This window comes from Myiozetetes cayanensis, unplaced genomic scaffold (assembly GCF_022539395.1).
Source record: "Myiozetetes cayanensis isolate MyiCay16 unplaced genomic scaffold, myiCay2020 scf9, whole genome shotgun sequence".
NCBI lineage: Eukaryota > Metazoa > Chordata > Aves > Passeriformes > Tyrannidae > Myiozetetes > Myiozetetes cayanensis.
In genome coordinates this window covers 24,155,516-24,170,126 of record NW_026088185.1, presented here as the reverse complement: position 1 = coordinate 24,170,126, position 14,611 = coordinate 24,155,516, and the positions used below count along the sequence as shown (strand labels likewise).

The window sequence follows — 14,611 nt, the reverse complement described above, 5'->3', positions numbered from 1 at the left end:
TCATCTCCTTTGGAGTTCTGGGACTAGCACATGTCATTCTTGAACATTTACTTTTTTTATTTATATATCAAAGAGGAAAAACTAGATTTCCTGTTTTTACAGCTCCCAGATTGTATCTTGGCTTTGAATGAACTAGTTCAATTTGTTGAGATGAATAGGAAACTCTGCATTTTCAGAAAAGGCTACTTTTGTCCAAAGCTGATGTACTTTGCCAGCCTATGGCTCAGCTATTCAGCTGATGACATCTGCCAGTCCAGAACTCTGCCATGCTTTAAAAATCCTGGCACTGATATGTACTGCCTTAATAATTCCTTGTATCATGCTATCCTTCAGGGTGTCTGTGCCCTCCTATAGCTTGTAATCCTTTTTGGCATGGGGGAAGGTCTCACAGTTGTTAAATACCAACCTGGTGTGAGAAAACAGATGGCTCCAAACAGGAGAGAAACCCCCACAGGATCCAAACCCCAGGAGAGGTATCCCTGGGGTCAGCAATCTGACAAGGAGGTGAGAGCAGAAGAGATTTAATGAAAAGCATCTTAATGCCAGAAACAAAATTTTAATGTCAGAGACCATTTCTGACACAGGGTTTTTGCAAAAAAAAACATAGTTGCACTGCAACAGCCTCTGCTTTTGCAGAACTCCACTCTTATAGGTGCTCCAGGTTCGTTTCTTCTCCTGGGATACCAAACTACACAAAGTATAACAACACTAATTTCTTCCCTCCCCATATCTATTACAAGAAATGCCTGGATCGAGCCAAAACCAAATGAAATCCAGTGTAAGTTTCAGTGTCTTTACCTCTCTGGACCTTTCAGTGGGATTATGCAACAGGCCTCGTTGGAAATCCCTGCTACTTTCACCTCCTGTACATTCTTCTCTGAGACTGTTCTTCCTTTCATTGTTTCTCACCAGCAAGTGAGAGCCTTGCTGTTTTGTGGTCTCTGATTTCCGTGTCAGAACAGCCTCCTGGTCAGCCCCAGCTGATGTTCAGGTTCTCTGGTCAATTAATCTCTTTAGGGACTTCCTCTCTGGAAAGGTGCTTTACTCTGAGCTGTATCTTGGAGGATTTCAGTCTAATTAGGAGATAATCAGGATTTTACAGCCTTTTATCATTATCCCTAGGAATTTCATTCCAGTGAAGAAAAAAAATGCAGATACCAAGAAAGACATCCCACTCAAAGTAGAGTTCGTAGTGGTGCAAGATGTAGAATATCAGCATCAAACAGTTTGAAACAGGTACGTTGACAGATTTTCTAAATAATCACACACCCTGCTAATACCATACTAATGATACTAAATCATTCACTTGTCCGCAATTCAAAGTGCTGCATTTTTAATATCCCAGCATCATGGATCTCTATCTGCACTTGTATCCAATCGCAAGTCCCCTGAGCCAAGTAATTCCTGCTGCTGGAGATACTGTCTAAATACCTTAGATTATATTTACTGTGCAATGCATTAAACAATCCTGAATCACTCCCAGGGGAATCTTCCAGTTCTCTCTCTGTGCAGTTGTGCTCTCCAGCAATTCCTGGGCTGCAGCCAGGCATTACTCTGAGGAAGTTCTGATTGAAGCCCCCAAATATCTTGCCTAAATAAGAATCATAGACTGTATCCTCACCTCAGTATTTTTCAGATGATCCTTTCCAGACCGGATTTACAATTGACTGCATTTTCCATTAGGCTGTATGACTGCAACTGCTTCCTCTCTAATTGCAAATATTTCAATGTGTGGTCTCCTCATTTTGTCTGAGTAAAACATCAGGGTGTTTGATCTTGCCAGTACAGAGCAGGGCAAGAAAGGGGACTGAGACGGTCAGGGGTCTTCTGAGTAGTGAGGAAGGAAAAAGAGCCTGAGATGTCAACAAGGATCCTTGTTTTTAATTATTGTCAAGGTCAGACAATAGTCTAGCATGCATTAAAACATCCTCTTGAGAGCAGTGCATGATGGAGGTCTTGCAGTCCTTCACTGACATCACCTACCAGCCAGGTCTGTAGCAGATGTTTTGTGTCAGCCCAAGTGTCTCACACCCACCACTGGTGCTTCATGCCTTTGGAGGCTTCAGGCACAGCAACTCCTGGTGTTTTTTACTTGCACATATGTGTGTGTATACACTCTGTAGAAGGTATTTTCTCTGCATGCTGATAAGGGAGGTGAGGAGCTCTGTTGTTACTGTTTTCTAGGCATCTGCTTGGATGCCTGGAGGGGAGGAGGCACACCTCTGGTCTGTTGTATGCAGTAAGTTCCTAGTGCATCTTCCAGTCACAAGATAGAACAAATTGGGTATTACACCAATAAAAATAGATGCTACACATGATCCTAGCCTAATAAAAGCACTGCTGTGGAGGCAGGATATTGGACTAAAATTGGTGGGATTGACTAAGTTCAGCTGTTCCTATGGTATGGTGTAATCCAACAGTGACTTGGTGGATGGGGTAGGGATTACAATCAGCACCTGATGTTTCAAGGTGCAAGATGGCCTGTTTTGGCAAATGCAGAACTGAGGGGTAGAGCAGGGGAACAGAGAAAGTGTCTCTCCACTTTATGGTTGACATTTTTTTTCCCCAGAAGATTTAGGGACTTCTGTTTACTCAAGATTCATATCTAAATGCTTGGTTTGCTTTGAAGATTTCAAACCAACTTCCATTTCCAAGTCATGCTGCTTTGAAAGCCTTGGTTGTCTTTAAAGGCTAATGTGCACATGCCATTCCTTGACATTTTTAGCGCTGTATAATAAAGAAACAAATATAATCCATGTGGAGGTACAGGAAAGCTTTGTGTCCTTTGTCTCAATTTTTCTTTCTTTTAGCAGTCTGGACAAAGAATTGGGAGGACAAGGGCAGGACAGCACTTCAGGCTTTTGCTCTAAAAGAAGGTAGACCAGTACAGTTTGAGGATTTAAAAAAAGTTGGTATGCAAGGAATCAATTAGGCATTTCATTTAATATAAAATAAAAATGCTCAGCTATTTTTTATGCTGTCTTCCAGTCTTCAGTAATAAGTGATCTACACAGCAGTTATTATTCTGTGACATTTGGAAAAGTTATGGAACAGCAGAGGAAAATAAAAAGACCTGATTCATAAAACATATGCTCTGTAAAATGTCCTTGACTTTAAAAAAAATCCTTTGAAAATGTCATTCAGAAACAATATAGTAATACTTTGGAGTGCCTCTCTCTGCTACGTTTTTTTTTTTTTTGTATCTGTAGAATATTGTCAGCAAGCATTTGGGTGTCTTATGGAAGGATGGAAGCAACCCAGCATGGCCCTGGGAGCCAGCAAGCCCTTAATCCACACACAAGCAGGTCTAGTCTTGCTGCAGCTTCAGTGATGGTTGACCAGCTGAGTTGGCCAGTGCAGATCTGGCTCGCAGTGCCAGCAGGATGGGCTCAGTAGCTGCTCAGCAGTGTGATGCAGGCTGGCACTAGTTCCACCTGGCTACAGGTAGGAGCTGTGTGCCAGTGATAGACTGGAAGGGCTGGGCAAACTTGGGTCTGTCAGTGCTTGTCTGCAGAAGTTGTGTTGCTTGCCCACAGCTCCCTTCGCTTTTAGCTTGAGCTTTTAACACCCTCTGCTCCTGAGGAGAAGACATGAAGCAGAGAAGGGGCTCCATTAGCAAACAGCCATAAAGTTTTTGATGGCATGAGTCATCTTACTGTGCTATCCCCTCTGCTGGGGTGTTCAGTGCCATTCTCTGCTTTTGGCCATCCAGCTTGAAGTCTGCTCCTGCTCGGATGCACGCCCAGATCATGGTCATTTTTCTTGTCTCTCTCTCCAGGACATGAAAGTGCTTTGAACTCTGTAGATTAAGCAGGGAGGGAAAGGTGGGTGTTATCTATGGACTTGGCCATTTGCTTTCTTTTACCTTGCTGGGGTGGCAGAGGCGGATGTTCCTCTTTGTACATCTTGCTGTTGTACAGACACTTAATGCAACCTCAAAATGGGCCACTGCCAGGAGAGGTAGTTTTTTCTCCCTTGCTTGGACATTCTTTCCTCTAGAAGGAGCTACACAGTGAACCTGATGAGCGAATCCGCCTGGCTAAAAATAACATTTTATTATTTTCTGTGAGATAAATCCCCCTGTCAAGCTTACCACAAGCTGCACAGAACCTAGTACTGATAGGGAGGGGCTGTTCTTACCTTACCATCTAATATGTCATTCATCCCAGCCTTGAGTATTTGCTAGATTCTGTGCAATCTAGTTTGAGCTATTTCACCGTGAAATAAAGAGAAGACAGGCATCCTCTGTTTCAGTAGGTGAAGATGCATATGTGAAAGATAGCGTGGAGTCATTAAGTATTTAAAACAGATACAAAGCTGTCAAGGGAGCCCAACCATTTGGCCCTTTCCCTAAGGTCTGAATTAAATGTGCTTTCTTACGTAGGTCTTGCACATGTTTTTATTGGGTCTGGGGCTGTATTTCTGCATTGGACCAATGTGCTTCGTTGTAACACAATTGACTGGTGACAGACAGATCTGTCCTGAACAGCTGGATGCATCTAATACCATCTATTTCTCATGTGTACAATCTGCCAGCAGATAAGCCCTTTAAAAATTACTAGAGATTGGAAAAGATCTTTTTGGGTAACATGCCTGCTTAAAAACATACATGCATATGCACAAAATCAGGGGCAGGCTTGGGTGGAGATAGGATTGGGGATGCGGTGGTTATGGAGTAAAAGCAGCAAGCAAAGGAAGATCCAGGGCTGGGAAGCTCTCTCTTGAGGTGTATCTCTGGGGTAAATTTCCCTTTATCTCTTTCCTGTCCTGCATAGCTCACAGTGCTTCTAAAGCACCGGTTGTTTTTTGTTTCTGCAGACAACCCCTGCATGATGTGACTGAAGATACAGTGTCAGTTCTTCTTATGTTATACATTTTATGTGACTATAAAAATAAAAATTGATGCTCCTTGCTGCTTACCGTCTACATTTTTTCCTCTCCTGTCTGCTCTGAGCAGTCATAAAAAGGTTACTTGTGCTGTAGCAGGGATTTAAGATCAAGGATTTTATTAGCTTGCAGGAGGGCTCTTCCTTCCTGTCTGCATTCAAACCTGATAATTTGTCTCCTGTTAGTAGCAGGATCAAGCCCTGAGAACCAATGGAAGAAGCTTTCTTTGACCTAAATGGTGCAAGGCCAAGATTTTAGGCTCCTGTTTTGTGTGTCAAAGACTATTCCTGTCATGGGAAGCATAAGTAGCACTAGCTTTCCTGCATAGTAACAGAAGACTCTGCTTCTAAAAATTCCTCTACTGAGTGTTTTTGCAGAGTTGCCTCCCCAGGGTTCTCCATCTGTTTTCATATGGAGATTAATAACAAATTGTTTGGCTAATAAACTGCTCCCTGCTATCTCTGAAATGTGACCATTTCTTTCCCTTCCTTCCCATGCACAGTTATTAGATTCCTGTCTGTCCTTGTGCTCCCACGTGGAATACATCACTAATACAAGATGCTCAGCTTTTGTCATGCTGCAGCTCCACAGCAAGGCTTTTAAGGGGTGAAGATTTTGGTGTGTGGCTGAAAGAACTGGTGCTGTGGACAGCTGTGTAGTGCTGAGGGCTGGCCTTATTCTTAGAGGCTGTAAAAAAAAGAAAGAGAGAAAAATTAGGTTTTGTGTACACTACTGTGATTTCTGCAAGAGCCCTTTTCTTGTCTGCAACTACAGAGAAAATATTCCCAGGAAACACGGGACTGGAGCCTGAACCTGTTTGACTCCCAGCACCTGCTGCAGAATGTGGGGCTGCTGGTGGTACTTCAAAGTGCTGTGTTCAGAAGGTCTGGACCAGCTGGCAGAGGGTATTTCAGCCGCTTCGTTGGGAAACATGAGAAAAAAATAAACGTGATGTGAAAACAAGCATGAGATCAAGAAGGATCTTTGTGATCTACGATCTGACTGCTCCCTAATACAAATCAGAAGACTTCACAACACTAACAGCTCTTCTACTCAAGTACAGGTGACCAAACTGCTGCCTAGATAGCCAGTCCAGATTTGGAAATTTCCAGTGATGGTATGTCAGTCATCCAGTTATGTATATCAAGTGACACCTACCCACTTTGTTAAAACACCTACCTAATGTCTGCCCTGTTTTTGTATCTTGCAGCTTTTTATCTTGCTGCATCCTCGTCTGCTGGATCAGAGGGATCTCCTTCATGGTTTTGTTTTTGATGTAGACAGATTGACATTACATTTTACCTTCTTGTACCTTAAACAGAATAATCTGGGCTCCTTCCCTTCCTTATCCCAAGGGCTCTGACTCAGCCACAGGAACAGTGCTTCTTAGGGGCTTGTCCCCTATTGCCCATTCCCTCTCCTTTTATCAACATGACAAGAAACTGAGCTGCCACCCTTTGATAACCCTGCTGTGGAGGTGTTTCTAGTCCTGGTTGTAATTCACAGTGGGGGTAGCTGCTACAGTGGGGGTGGGAATGTCAGGCATAGCAAAATAACTCAGGGATCATAGATGTCTTCTGATCATTAATCATCATTCTGCCTGACTGCTGAGCACAAGAATGGGACACAGATTTCCAGTGGCAGAGATTTCTGTGACAGAGACAAAAGTAAAATAACCTCACTCCTATGTCAGCCAAGGCTGACCTAGTCCTTTAGGCTTTGGCATCACACTGAAGACTGACGTCAGCTTATCATCCACTGGAGTTTAAGCAAGGCCAGAGCTGGATCAGCTTGAAGAAAAAAAGAAGCCCAACCACAAATCTTTGCCCCTAGCTTTGTGTTATTTTTAAATGTTATTTGCAAGTCATCCCTTTCTCAAGTCAGTAGGTACTGAGCATGGAACTACAGCCAGGAACTTTGGGAATCTAAACCCCAATCAACTTCTGTCTCCAGGCTTGTAGTAGATTATCCCAGCAGTGATGCTTTTGGTTTCTCTGTGTTTCCAGGCCTGTTTTCATCACTTCTGGGAGCAGAATCTCACTGTTGTTCCAGGGGCTCATTAGAATCAGTCAGGTGATTTTAGGATTTCATAGATGCAAAACTTGAAGTTTTACTGCTGATTTTCAGAGAAAAATGTTAGATCATATTGTACCTCCTGGATGAATTTACTACAAAGAGTGAGTTTATCCTATAGCATAAATTCATTCCATTTACCCATAAAGGCATTTTTAAAATACCCGGAATGAAAGCTTACATGAATTTCTGTTTTCCAGTATGTCTGCTAATTTAGGCATACATTTTTGATGGCAGGTGAGATGGCAATCTATAAACATTCTGTTCCCAGCCCTCCTGCAGAGCTGACAAAGACATTCTCTGCACAGTGATCTAGAAGTAGTCTGACTTCTGGGGTATACCGAATCTTGGGTTTTTTTAAATTCCATTTTATGTGTCTTCTGATCACCTGGGAAGATTTATTTTCTATAATGCAAAAAAATAATCTCAATTGTTGCGTTCCGCAAAGCCCCATAGAGCCAACTGATCACATTCTTAGGTGTTAAGGTGATACAATTAAAAGTTTTGTGTGTGGGAGATGTGCATAAGTGTGAGTGTATGAGACATAAATGGTTGATCTAAAGTTCTGCACAAAATTTCAAAACAAACCAGGAAAATCTTAGATCTGTGGGAAGACCAGGATCATATTGCCAAATATAAAAATGCTCAACTTTTTTTATAGCATCTGTTCAAGTTAAACAATTTCCCCAGCATTGTGGGGGCTACAAATTATGATAATTCTGTTTCTTAGTTTTCTGTTAAAGAGATGACTCAGTTACTAGGTAGAAGCTTAATTACTGGTCACGTGCATTCTTTTAAATACAAATGTTCATGTAAATGTTCAACAGAGCTCTTCAGAGATGTTAAAGCATTATTCAGTGTATTCAGATTTGTACCTAAATACTTCATGAATACTTGGCACAGTCAGTTTCTTAAATGTTATGAAATCTGAGAACCATTAATCCTGCGTCTTCCATATTCATGGAACAGGATTTGTCTGCCTCAATGCATGTTTAATTATGTGGCTTTTACTTAGGCAGCTTCCCCATAGATAACAGTTTCACGTGGTATTACTGTTAATTTTACTTGAATGAGGAGCAAAAAATGGAGCCCTCATATTTGTACAAAGATTTGTGAAGATTTATGTTGTTTTCACTGCACAATCAGGAGACTTCTGTGGTTCCCAATTCCCTCCCTAACAAAGTCATCTTAATAATAATTTTGCTTTAAATGCACTGTATGTACTGTATTTTTCCAAGCTTGGCAACACTGAATATTGCTAAATTGCTAAGGTTTGAATCATTTTGACAAATTTTGACATAATTTGATTAATTTTTTTAATATCCTTGCAATGGTCAGTAAATCAGAAGATGCTCAAAATGAGAAAGGCTGAAACCAATATAGCTGTTGTTATACCGGACAAGTGCAGTGTTCCTGTTGCAGTTGTCTCTAATCTGGTCCCTTAAATTGGTCAACTTCTTTTTTAGTCCTTTATTCTCATGCATTTGGACCCAAACTATTGTCTTCTGTTTGTTTCTAGCATTGCAGAGGAATGTTAAATTCATCCAGCAAGCTGTGCTTGTTTACTCCCTTCTTATAAATTTTAATACTATTTCATTTTCCGGTAGCTTTGATTTGTTATATTTAAAATTGGACACTGAAAATCAAGATTAGATTAGATACAACAAAAATTCTGTTAGTAGAATTGATGTTCAGGACAGTAGTAGAGATCTTCAAATGGCATTTAAGCCAGTTGGAAGTAACCCTTTTTATGAAAACACTGCCAATTTTTTTCTGCTTGGTAAGAAAAAGACACTTTTTCAGACTTCTCTCTCATTTTAGGCTGGGAATGGAGTGCGTGGATGTCAGCAGGGGGACATTTTGCCAAAACAAAGCATCCACGGCACTGTTGTCTAATCAATGACTTCTAAGTGCAGGATTGGTGCTGTTAGATTGGAAACAGGTGCTACAAGATGCCAAGCGAAGTGCTTGAGACCAGCAGCGGGATGGAGGAGACGGTGCAGAAAGACAGCAAGTCTGGAGGCCAGAGCCCTCGCTCTGGCACAATGAGAAGGGCTGTGGCAACCACTGTCACCTTTGATGGGGAAGCCACTATGGACCGGAGGAAAAGGAAGAAAAAAGAGTCCCGTCCCGAGTCAATAATAGTGTATCGGTCAGAGAGTGACAATAAGGTGGAAGAAGAACAGGCGGATGAAGAAGGAGGGGAGAGGAGCTCTGAGGAAGGCTCCAAGTTCCTGGGTCAGTCTATGGCAGATGGTATGTATTCCTGGGAACACCCACTTCCCATAAACTTTTTGGTGACAGCTTTCTTTAAGGTCAAATGGAAATGACAGTGGCACCAACCCTCTCCAAGGCTGCAGGCAAAGGGAGTTTGAGTTCATACATGAAAATGCTCTGAAATAATAAGGACTACAGGCTGATTGGGGACATCTCCTGCAGTTCTTTGCAGAGTTTGGTTGTTGCCACACTTTTTAAATGTGTGTGCCGGTTGGAGTTGATCCAGAAAAATGCTGTGCATGCTTTAAACAAATAATTCTATGATCAAGACGCTGTCCATGGCTGAACAACTGCCTATTAAGTGAAAGGATGGAAGCAGATGGATTTAGTGGCTCTACCCCTGATAGGGATTTTTACTCATTATCTAGGATTTGCTTTTTGTTTGCATACTCTCAGCATAGCTTCCTCTTGAAGAGTGATGATTTGACAAGGTCATCATGGGGCACCTTGGAGCCACTTTTACTTCTGATGTCTGTCCTGGTCACCCTTTCAGGGAAGAAGGGAAGAAGTGTGAAAGGCAGGGCCTGTGGCTAATACTTTTGTGAGTCAGCAGTGCAGACTGAGAGGGGCTTAAATGTGAGTGCAAGCTCCTGGTCCATCAGATGCACCAGATTCCCCCTTGATCCCAACCCCTATCCTCATGGCTTATCTGCTGCCTTCTTTTTGTGGACCACTTCAAACTGCTCAGCCTGTTTTTAAGAGTTTCTGAAGACCTCCTTCCAAGCTAGTCAGAATTAATACCAAGAGGAAACATATTTTAGCGCCATGGAAGAGTTTATGCCTAGTATCACTGCAGGAACCATCCTATACCAATGTCACTTGAACACTAAGGCAGTCTATTTGTAACTTCAGCACATATACCATCACTATCCTGCTTATTGATCTCTTAAAATACAAATATAATTATATGGCAGTTTGTAAGGTTTTTCCAAATGTCAAAAAGTAATTTGAAATGAGATACAGTGCAAATGTAAAGTGAAATATTAGCTATTCAGGTATAACTCCATGTGTGGATGTGCTTATTCCAGAATAAGAGTCTCAGTCACATTTGTCTAATTCATCCCAAGTGTCCATGCTGTTCAGGAATAAATCCATGAGGGGAAAAAAAGAAAACAGGCATATGATTTTTGGTTCAGTTACTCTGTCTCATCTTATTTTCATATACTCCTATAGCACTTTCCCTTCACATATTGTCTCTAGTGGAGATGTTGGAGTCTTTTCCCTTGTGATTTCTATCATCTGGAATTCCTGTCTTCTCCCTCATTAGCTCTTCTTCCATTTTTCTCTATGATAATTTTCTTCATACTGCATTGCTTCTTGCCTTCCATCTTTTTTTATTTTATTTTAACTATAACTCCGTATGCACTACCTAATTGTCTTTGGGGTCTTTGAGGATTTACACAAAGTACTTCATACAGAAAATAAATCTAATGTAGATGAGTTTATCTATGTTGTAGGTGTCTGGAACATGCCTTTAGACAGCCGATATGTCACCCTGACTGGAACAATCACCAGGGGAAAGAAGAAGGGTCAGATGGTGGACATCCATGTCACGCTGACAGACAAAGAGCTGCAGGAACTGGCTAAGTCAAAGGAACCTCCTAAAGAGGACGTACCTGAGAAGAAGAAATGTGATGTTGGGTTGGACAGAGGACCCCACGTTGTCCTCTGGACCATCATCTGCCTCCCCATCATTTTTGTAGTGTCCTTCGTGGTTTCTTTCTACTACGGAACCATTACATGGTACAACATCTTCTTGGTGTACAATGAAGAGAGGACCTTCTGGCACAAAATCACCTTTTGTCCCTTTTTGATTATCTTCTATCCAATTATAATTATGGTGGTTTCTTTTTCCCTAGGCCTGTATTCAGCTGTGGCCCAGGTAGCATGGTCCTTTGGGTACTGGTGGCGTGCTGTCAGGGATATGGAGAAGGGCTTCTGTGGCTGGCTCTGCAGCAAGCTGGGCTTGGAAGATTGTTCTCCGTACAGCATTGTTGAGCTGCTAGATTCTGACAATATCTCAGGTAGTCTCTCTGGCAAGAGCTCTGCGCAGGGTGTTGAGACCTCAGCAGTTTGAGCCTTTGTCCTGGATGACTATGTTGGTCATGTGGGAGTGGTTTTCACCTAAAAAATAACACACTGATTTTCTTTTTTCAAATATATATATATATATATTTAAACACAAACAATGAATAAAATATTGGGCTGGGAGCGCTCTTTAAATGTCACAGAATGCAGGAATGCTAGCTTCACGTGCTCTGGGTGGGGAGGTGCATGGCTCTCCAAGGAATTGTCATCTGTTGTATCTAATTACAGCTTCTGGGAATGGTAAGAAAATCCAGATTTGCAGGGCTCAGGCTGTTTGTGGAGTGGCAGAGGTACATGATGCAAAGTCTGCTTCTGCCACATTAGACTTTACTTTTCAGAATTAGGGCGTAACAGTGACCCGCTGACCCAGAAAAGAAGTCTCTGTTCAGGGGATGAACTTCAGGAGGTAGGACTCCATTCAGAGGTGAAGGCTAAATTGCAAAATATGTGATGTTCCTGCAGTTTTCCTAGAAACGGTGTTTTTCCAGTCCTTCCAACAAGTGCAGCTAACTTAGGTAGGCTGACTGCTTAGACAGAGTTTGACAAACAGACCACTGGAATAGTTATGCCCAGCCTTTCACTGGGAGAGGAAAGCAGAGCTGCCAGCAGTGGCCTGTGAGCTCTATGCTGACCTGAAACACCCCCATCACACAAAGAAAGAGCAGGGCTTGCTTTGTAAGGCAACACGTGGGGACCTGATGAGCCTGTCACCAAGCAGCTTGAGGTAGCTGTAGGTGCATAGATGGGTGCTTGGGACACACCTGCATTTGGTCTCTGGGTAGGTGCACTGCTAGGAAGGATTGAGCTATGGGAGTGGTACACAATGTGCACTGCAAACAGTTGCATTATGGGGAAGAAACACCTGCTCTGAAGAACAATGATCAGTTTGCATCTCACTGCAATGCAGGTGCGGACTGACAGCGCCTGGATTTAGGGAGGTGGAGTTGAAGGTACTTGGGATAGGAAGGTCTCACTGAAACAAGTTATTCTGGTTTTCAGGTTGCTCTTATGGAAGAGCTGTGGGACCTCCCTTTCAGAATAGGAGCCTTTCAGAGCCTATGTCTATTAGTGCCTCAGCTCTGGAAATCTGTGTCCACTTCTTCCCTCCCCTCTTCCTGGTTAGTTATATGGAAGAGCAATGGATCATACATCCTCCTCCCCTCAAGTCTCATTTTCATAATTGGTTTCCCTTTGTTTGGGACTTTGCATGTCATCGTGGGCTTCCTGACCAGGCTGATGTGGCCGCTAGTGCCTGGAGAAATTTTAATAGTCTCTTTAAAGAAATGACTAGCAGAAAAGTTCTTTTTACTGCACTGACTGTTGGGGTTTTGGCCTATGAAGGATGTGAGAAAAGTAAAAGAGAGTTATAATGGATTCTAATGGGGACAGAGTTACATATCTGAAATGATTTATTTTCTGAGTGCTGTCATTCAGCTGGTGCTGCTAGAAAGTCTATCTGAGCCCCAACCCAGAGGAGCCCACCATTTGCATGTGTGTAGGTAGGTAAGTCATGGTGTGCAGTCTGTCAGCTGCACAGCCACTCATGTCTGTGTAGATGTTTCACTTTCCCAGTCTCCCTCCCAGATGGAGAGCTGCTCTAGTTTTAGGATGGTAAAAAGAAGCATTCAGAAGCTGGATTTCACAGGAACTAATGCTTTGTGTTGCATTTTAAGGATGACCTCAAGGCTACACTGTCTGTCTGTCCTGATTAGAACATCTGGGAACTAGTGATGTATAAATGAGTCCATCCGATCCTCTAGGCCTGACACTGAGAAATAAGTAGTTCCTGCTGCATTCTTGGTCCCTAAAAGGCATGGCCAAAGGAGCCTCTTAGCACTGGCTAGAGGATTAACAATGTGAATAGTGTACAAGCCCAATATCAAGGACAGGCTTGGCCCAACACTTTATTGACAAAGCAGAGGTGCTCCCTGGTGCAGGTACAGCCAGGCTGTGTTTGCTTCTTCCTACTTTCAGTTTTTACTGGTGAAGTCTTTCAAGGCAATGATCAACTTCCATGAAAAAAAAAAAAAAAAAGACTCCCACCTGTGAGACAATGTCAGGTAGTTCAGTGGGGTTCAAAGAGGCTGACTTACGCTGGGGACTGGTTCAAGCAGTGAAATGCCTTTCACACATCTGTCAGGTTGATATGCTTCTGAATTAGCTGAGGGCAAGTCATGCTAGTGCTGACAGTCTAGTGATCCAGTGCATCCACTCTGCTTAGTACTGCTCCACATGGAAATCACAGGCTCCCACATGGCTAGAGGGTGGAAAGAAGTGATGCTTAACAAGCATTAAGGAGAAGGAAGGTCCACTGGCAAGTGTTCTCACGCTTTGCCTGAAGGGACACTGCTGGCATAAAAAGAGTGGATTGTGTATCTTGGCCCCAACATGCAGCAGACAAGTTTGGGGAAAGGATGGCTGGCAAGTGTGCATTGCTGTGGAGGGAGAAAACCCAATTCAGCTGTCACTGCCAAACAGCAGCTGTTCAAGGCTAGATGAAAGGCTGGGGTCAGTAGCACAAAGAGCCTTTAGCTTACAGAGGGCTTGAATGATAAATACTAGCTCATTACAGAATACAGCCATGTGAAATGTCTGCTGAGCTGCAGGATTTGCTTTCAGGATTGCAAATAGCCCGCTGGAGTGGAGACAAAACCAGATCTGTGCCTCTTACTGCTATGTAGACACAAAGGAGTGTCAGAGGAGTCAGAGTACCCTCCCTCTGCCATGGCAGCTGTGCTTCTGGGTTTGGAGGTCCCCTTTGGGGGGATGTACTGGGACAATCCATAATGTGTTTTCTACTTGTTTATACTTAACCAAGCTTGTCTTGGCTCCTGCTAAAGTCAAGGTGTTCTGTCACTGATTTTTGTGGGGGCTATTTTAAGCTTGGGGTTAGTTCTGGTGCTATTTGTACAATTCAAACTTTTCTCCAAACAACTCTGAATAGCTTTCTCTCTTGCCCATTGTCCTCTTGTAGCAGTTTGCCTGATGCAAAATAATCGTTTTTCAATATAATTTTCAATTATTGTAATAGAAAAAAGCACAAATTCTTGTCTTGTTCTATCCGCTTTCAGAAACTCACAAGTAACTTCTGCTTATGTGCCACTGTCCAACTGCAGGAAATTCCAGTTACTCTGATTGTCGAGTGTGTTTCTGGCTGCTCTAGTCTGGATTTTTTTTTTTAAAGTAAAGGTAGTGTGTGTTTGCTGATTTTTATTTTTAATTGCATTCCCTTTTCCCATCCTTGCTGGCCTGGGTGGAGAATAAAGATGTATGTGGCTTTACAAGA

At 42.6% G+C, this 14,611-nt stretch overlaps 1 protein-coding gene across 6 annotated transcripts in view; it reads left to right on the top strand.

Annotated features, from left to right (window-relative positions):
* The window catches only part of TMEM169 (transmembrane protein 169), a 16,993-nt gene extending 2,382 nt beyond the window's left edge, over positions 1-14,611 (top strand). For 3 of the 6 annotated variants that reach the window (XM_050339509.1, XM_050339508.1, XM_050339510.1), the window contains 3 exons: positions 1,123-1,236; positions 8,782-9,216; positions 10,695-14,611. In XM_050339509.1, the coding sequence (XP_050195466.1) occupies positions 8,913-9,216; positions 10,695-11,314 (924 nt within the window). In that variant the 5' untranslated portion in view covers positions 1,123-1,236; positions 8,782-8,912 and the 3' untranslated portion in view covers positions 11,315-14,611. Of the gene's footprint in view, positions 1-1,122; positions 1,237-5,389; positions 6,005-6,097; positions 9,217-10,694 lie in introns of all 6 variants that reach the window. The other 3 variants (XM_050339513.1, XM_050339512.1, XM_050339511.1) reach the window with 2 other exon arrangements.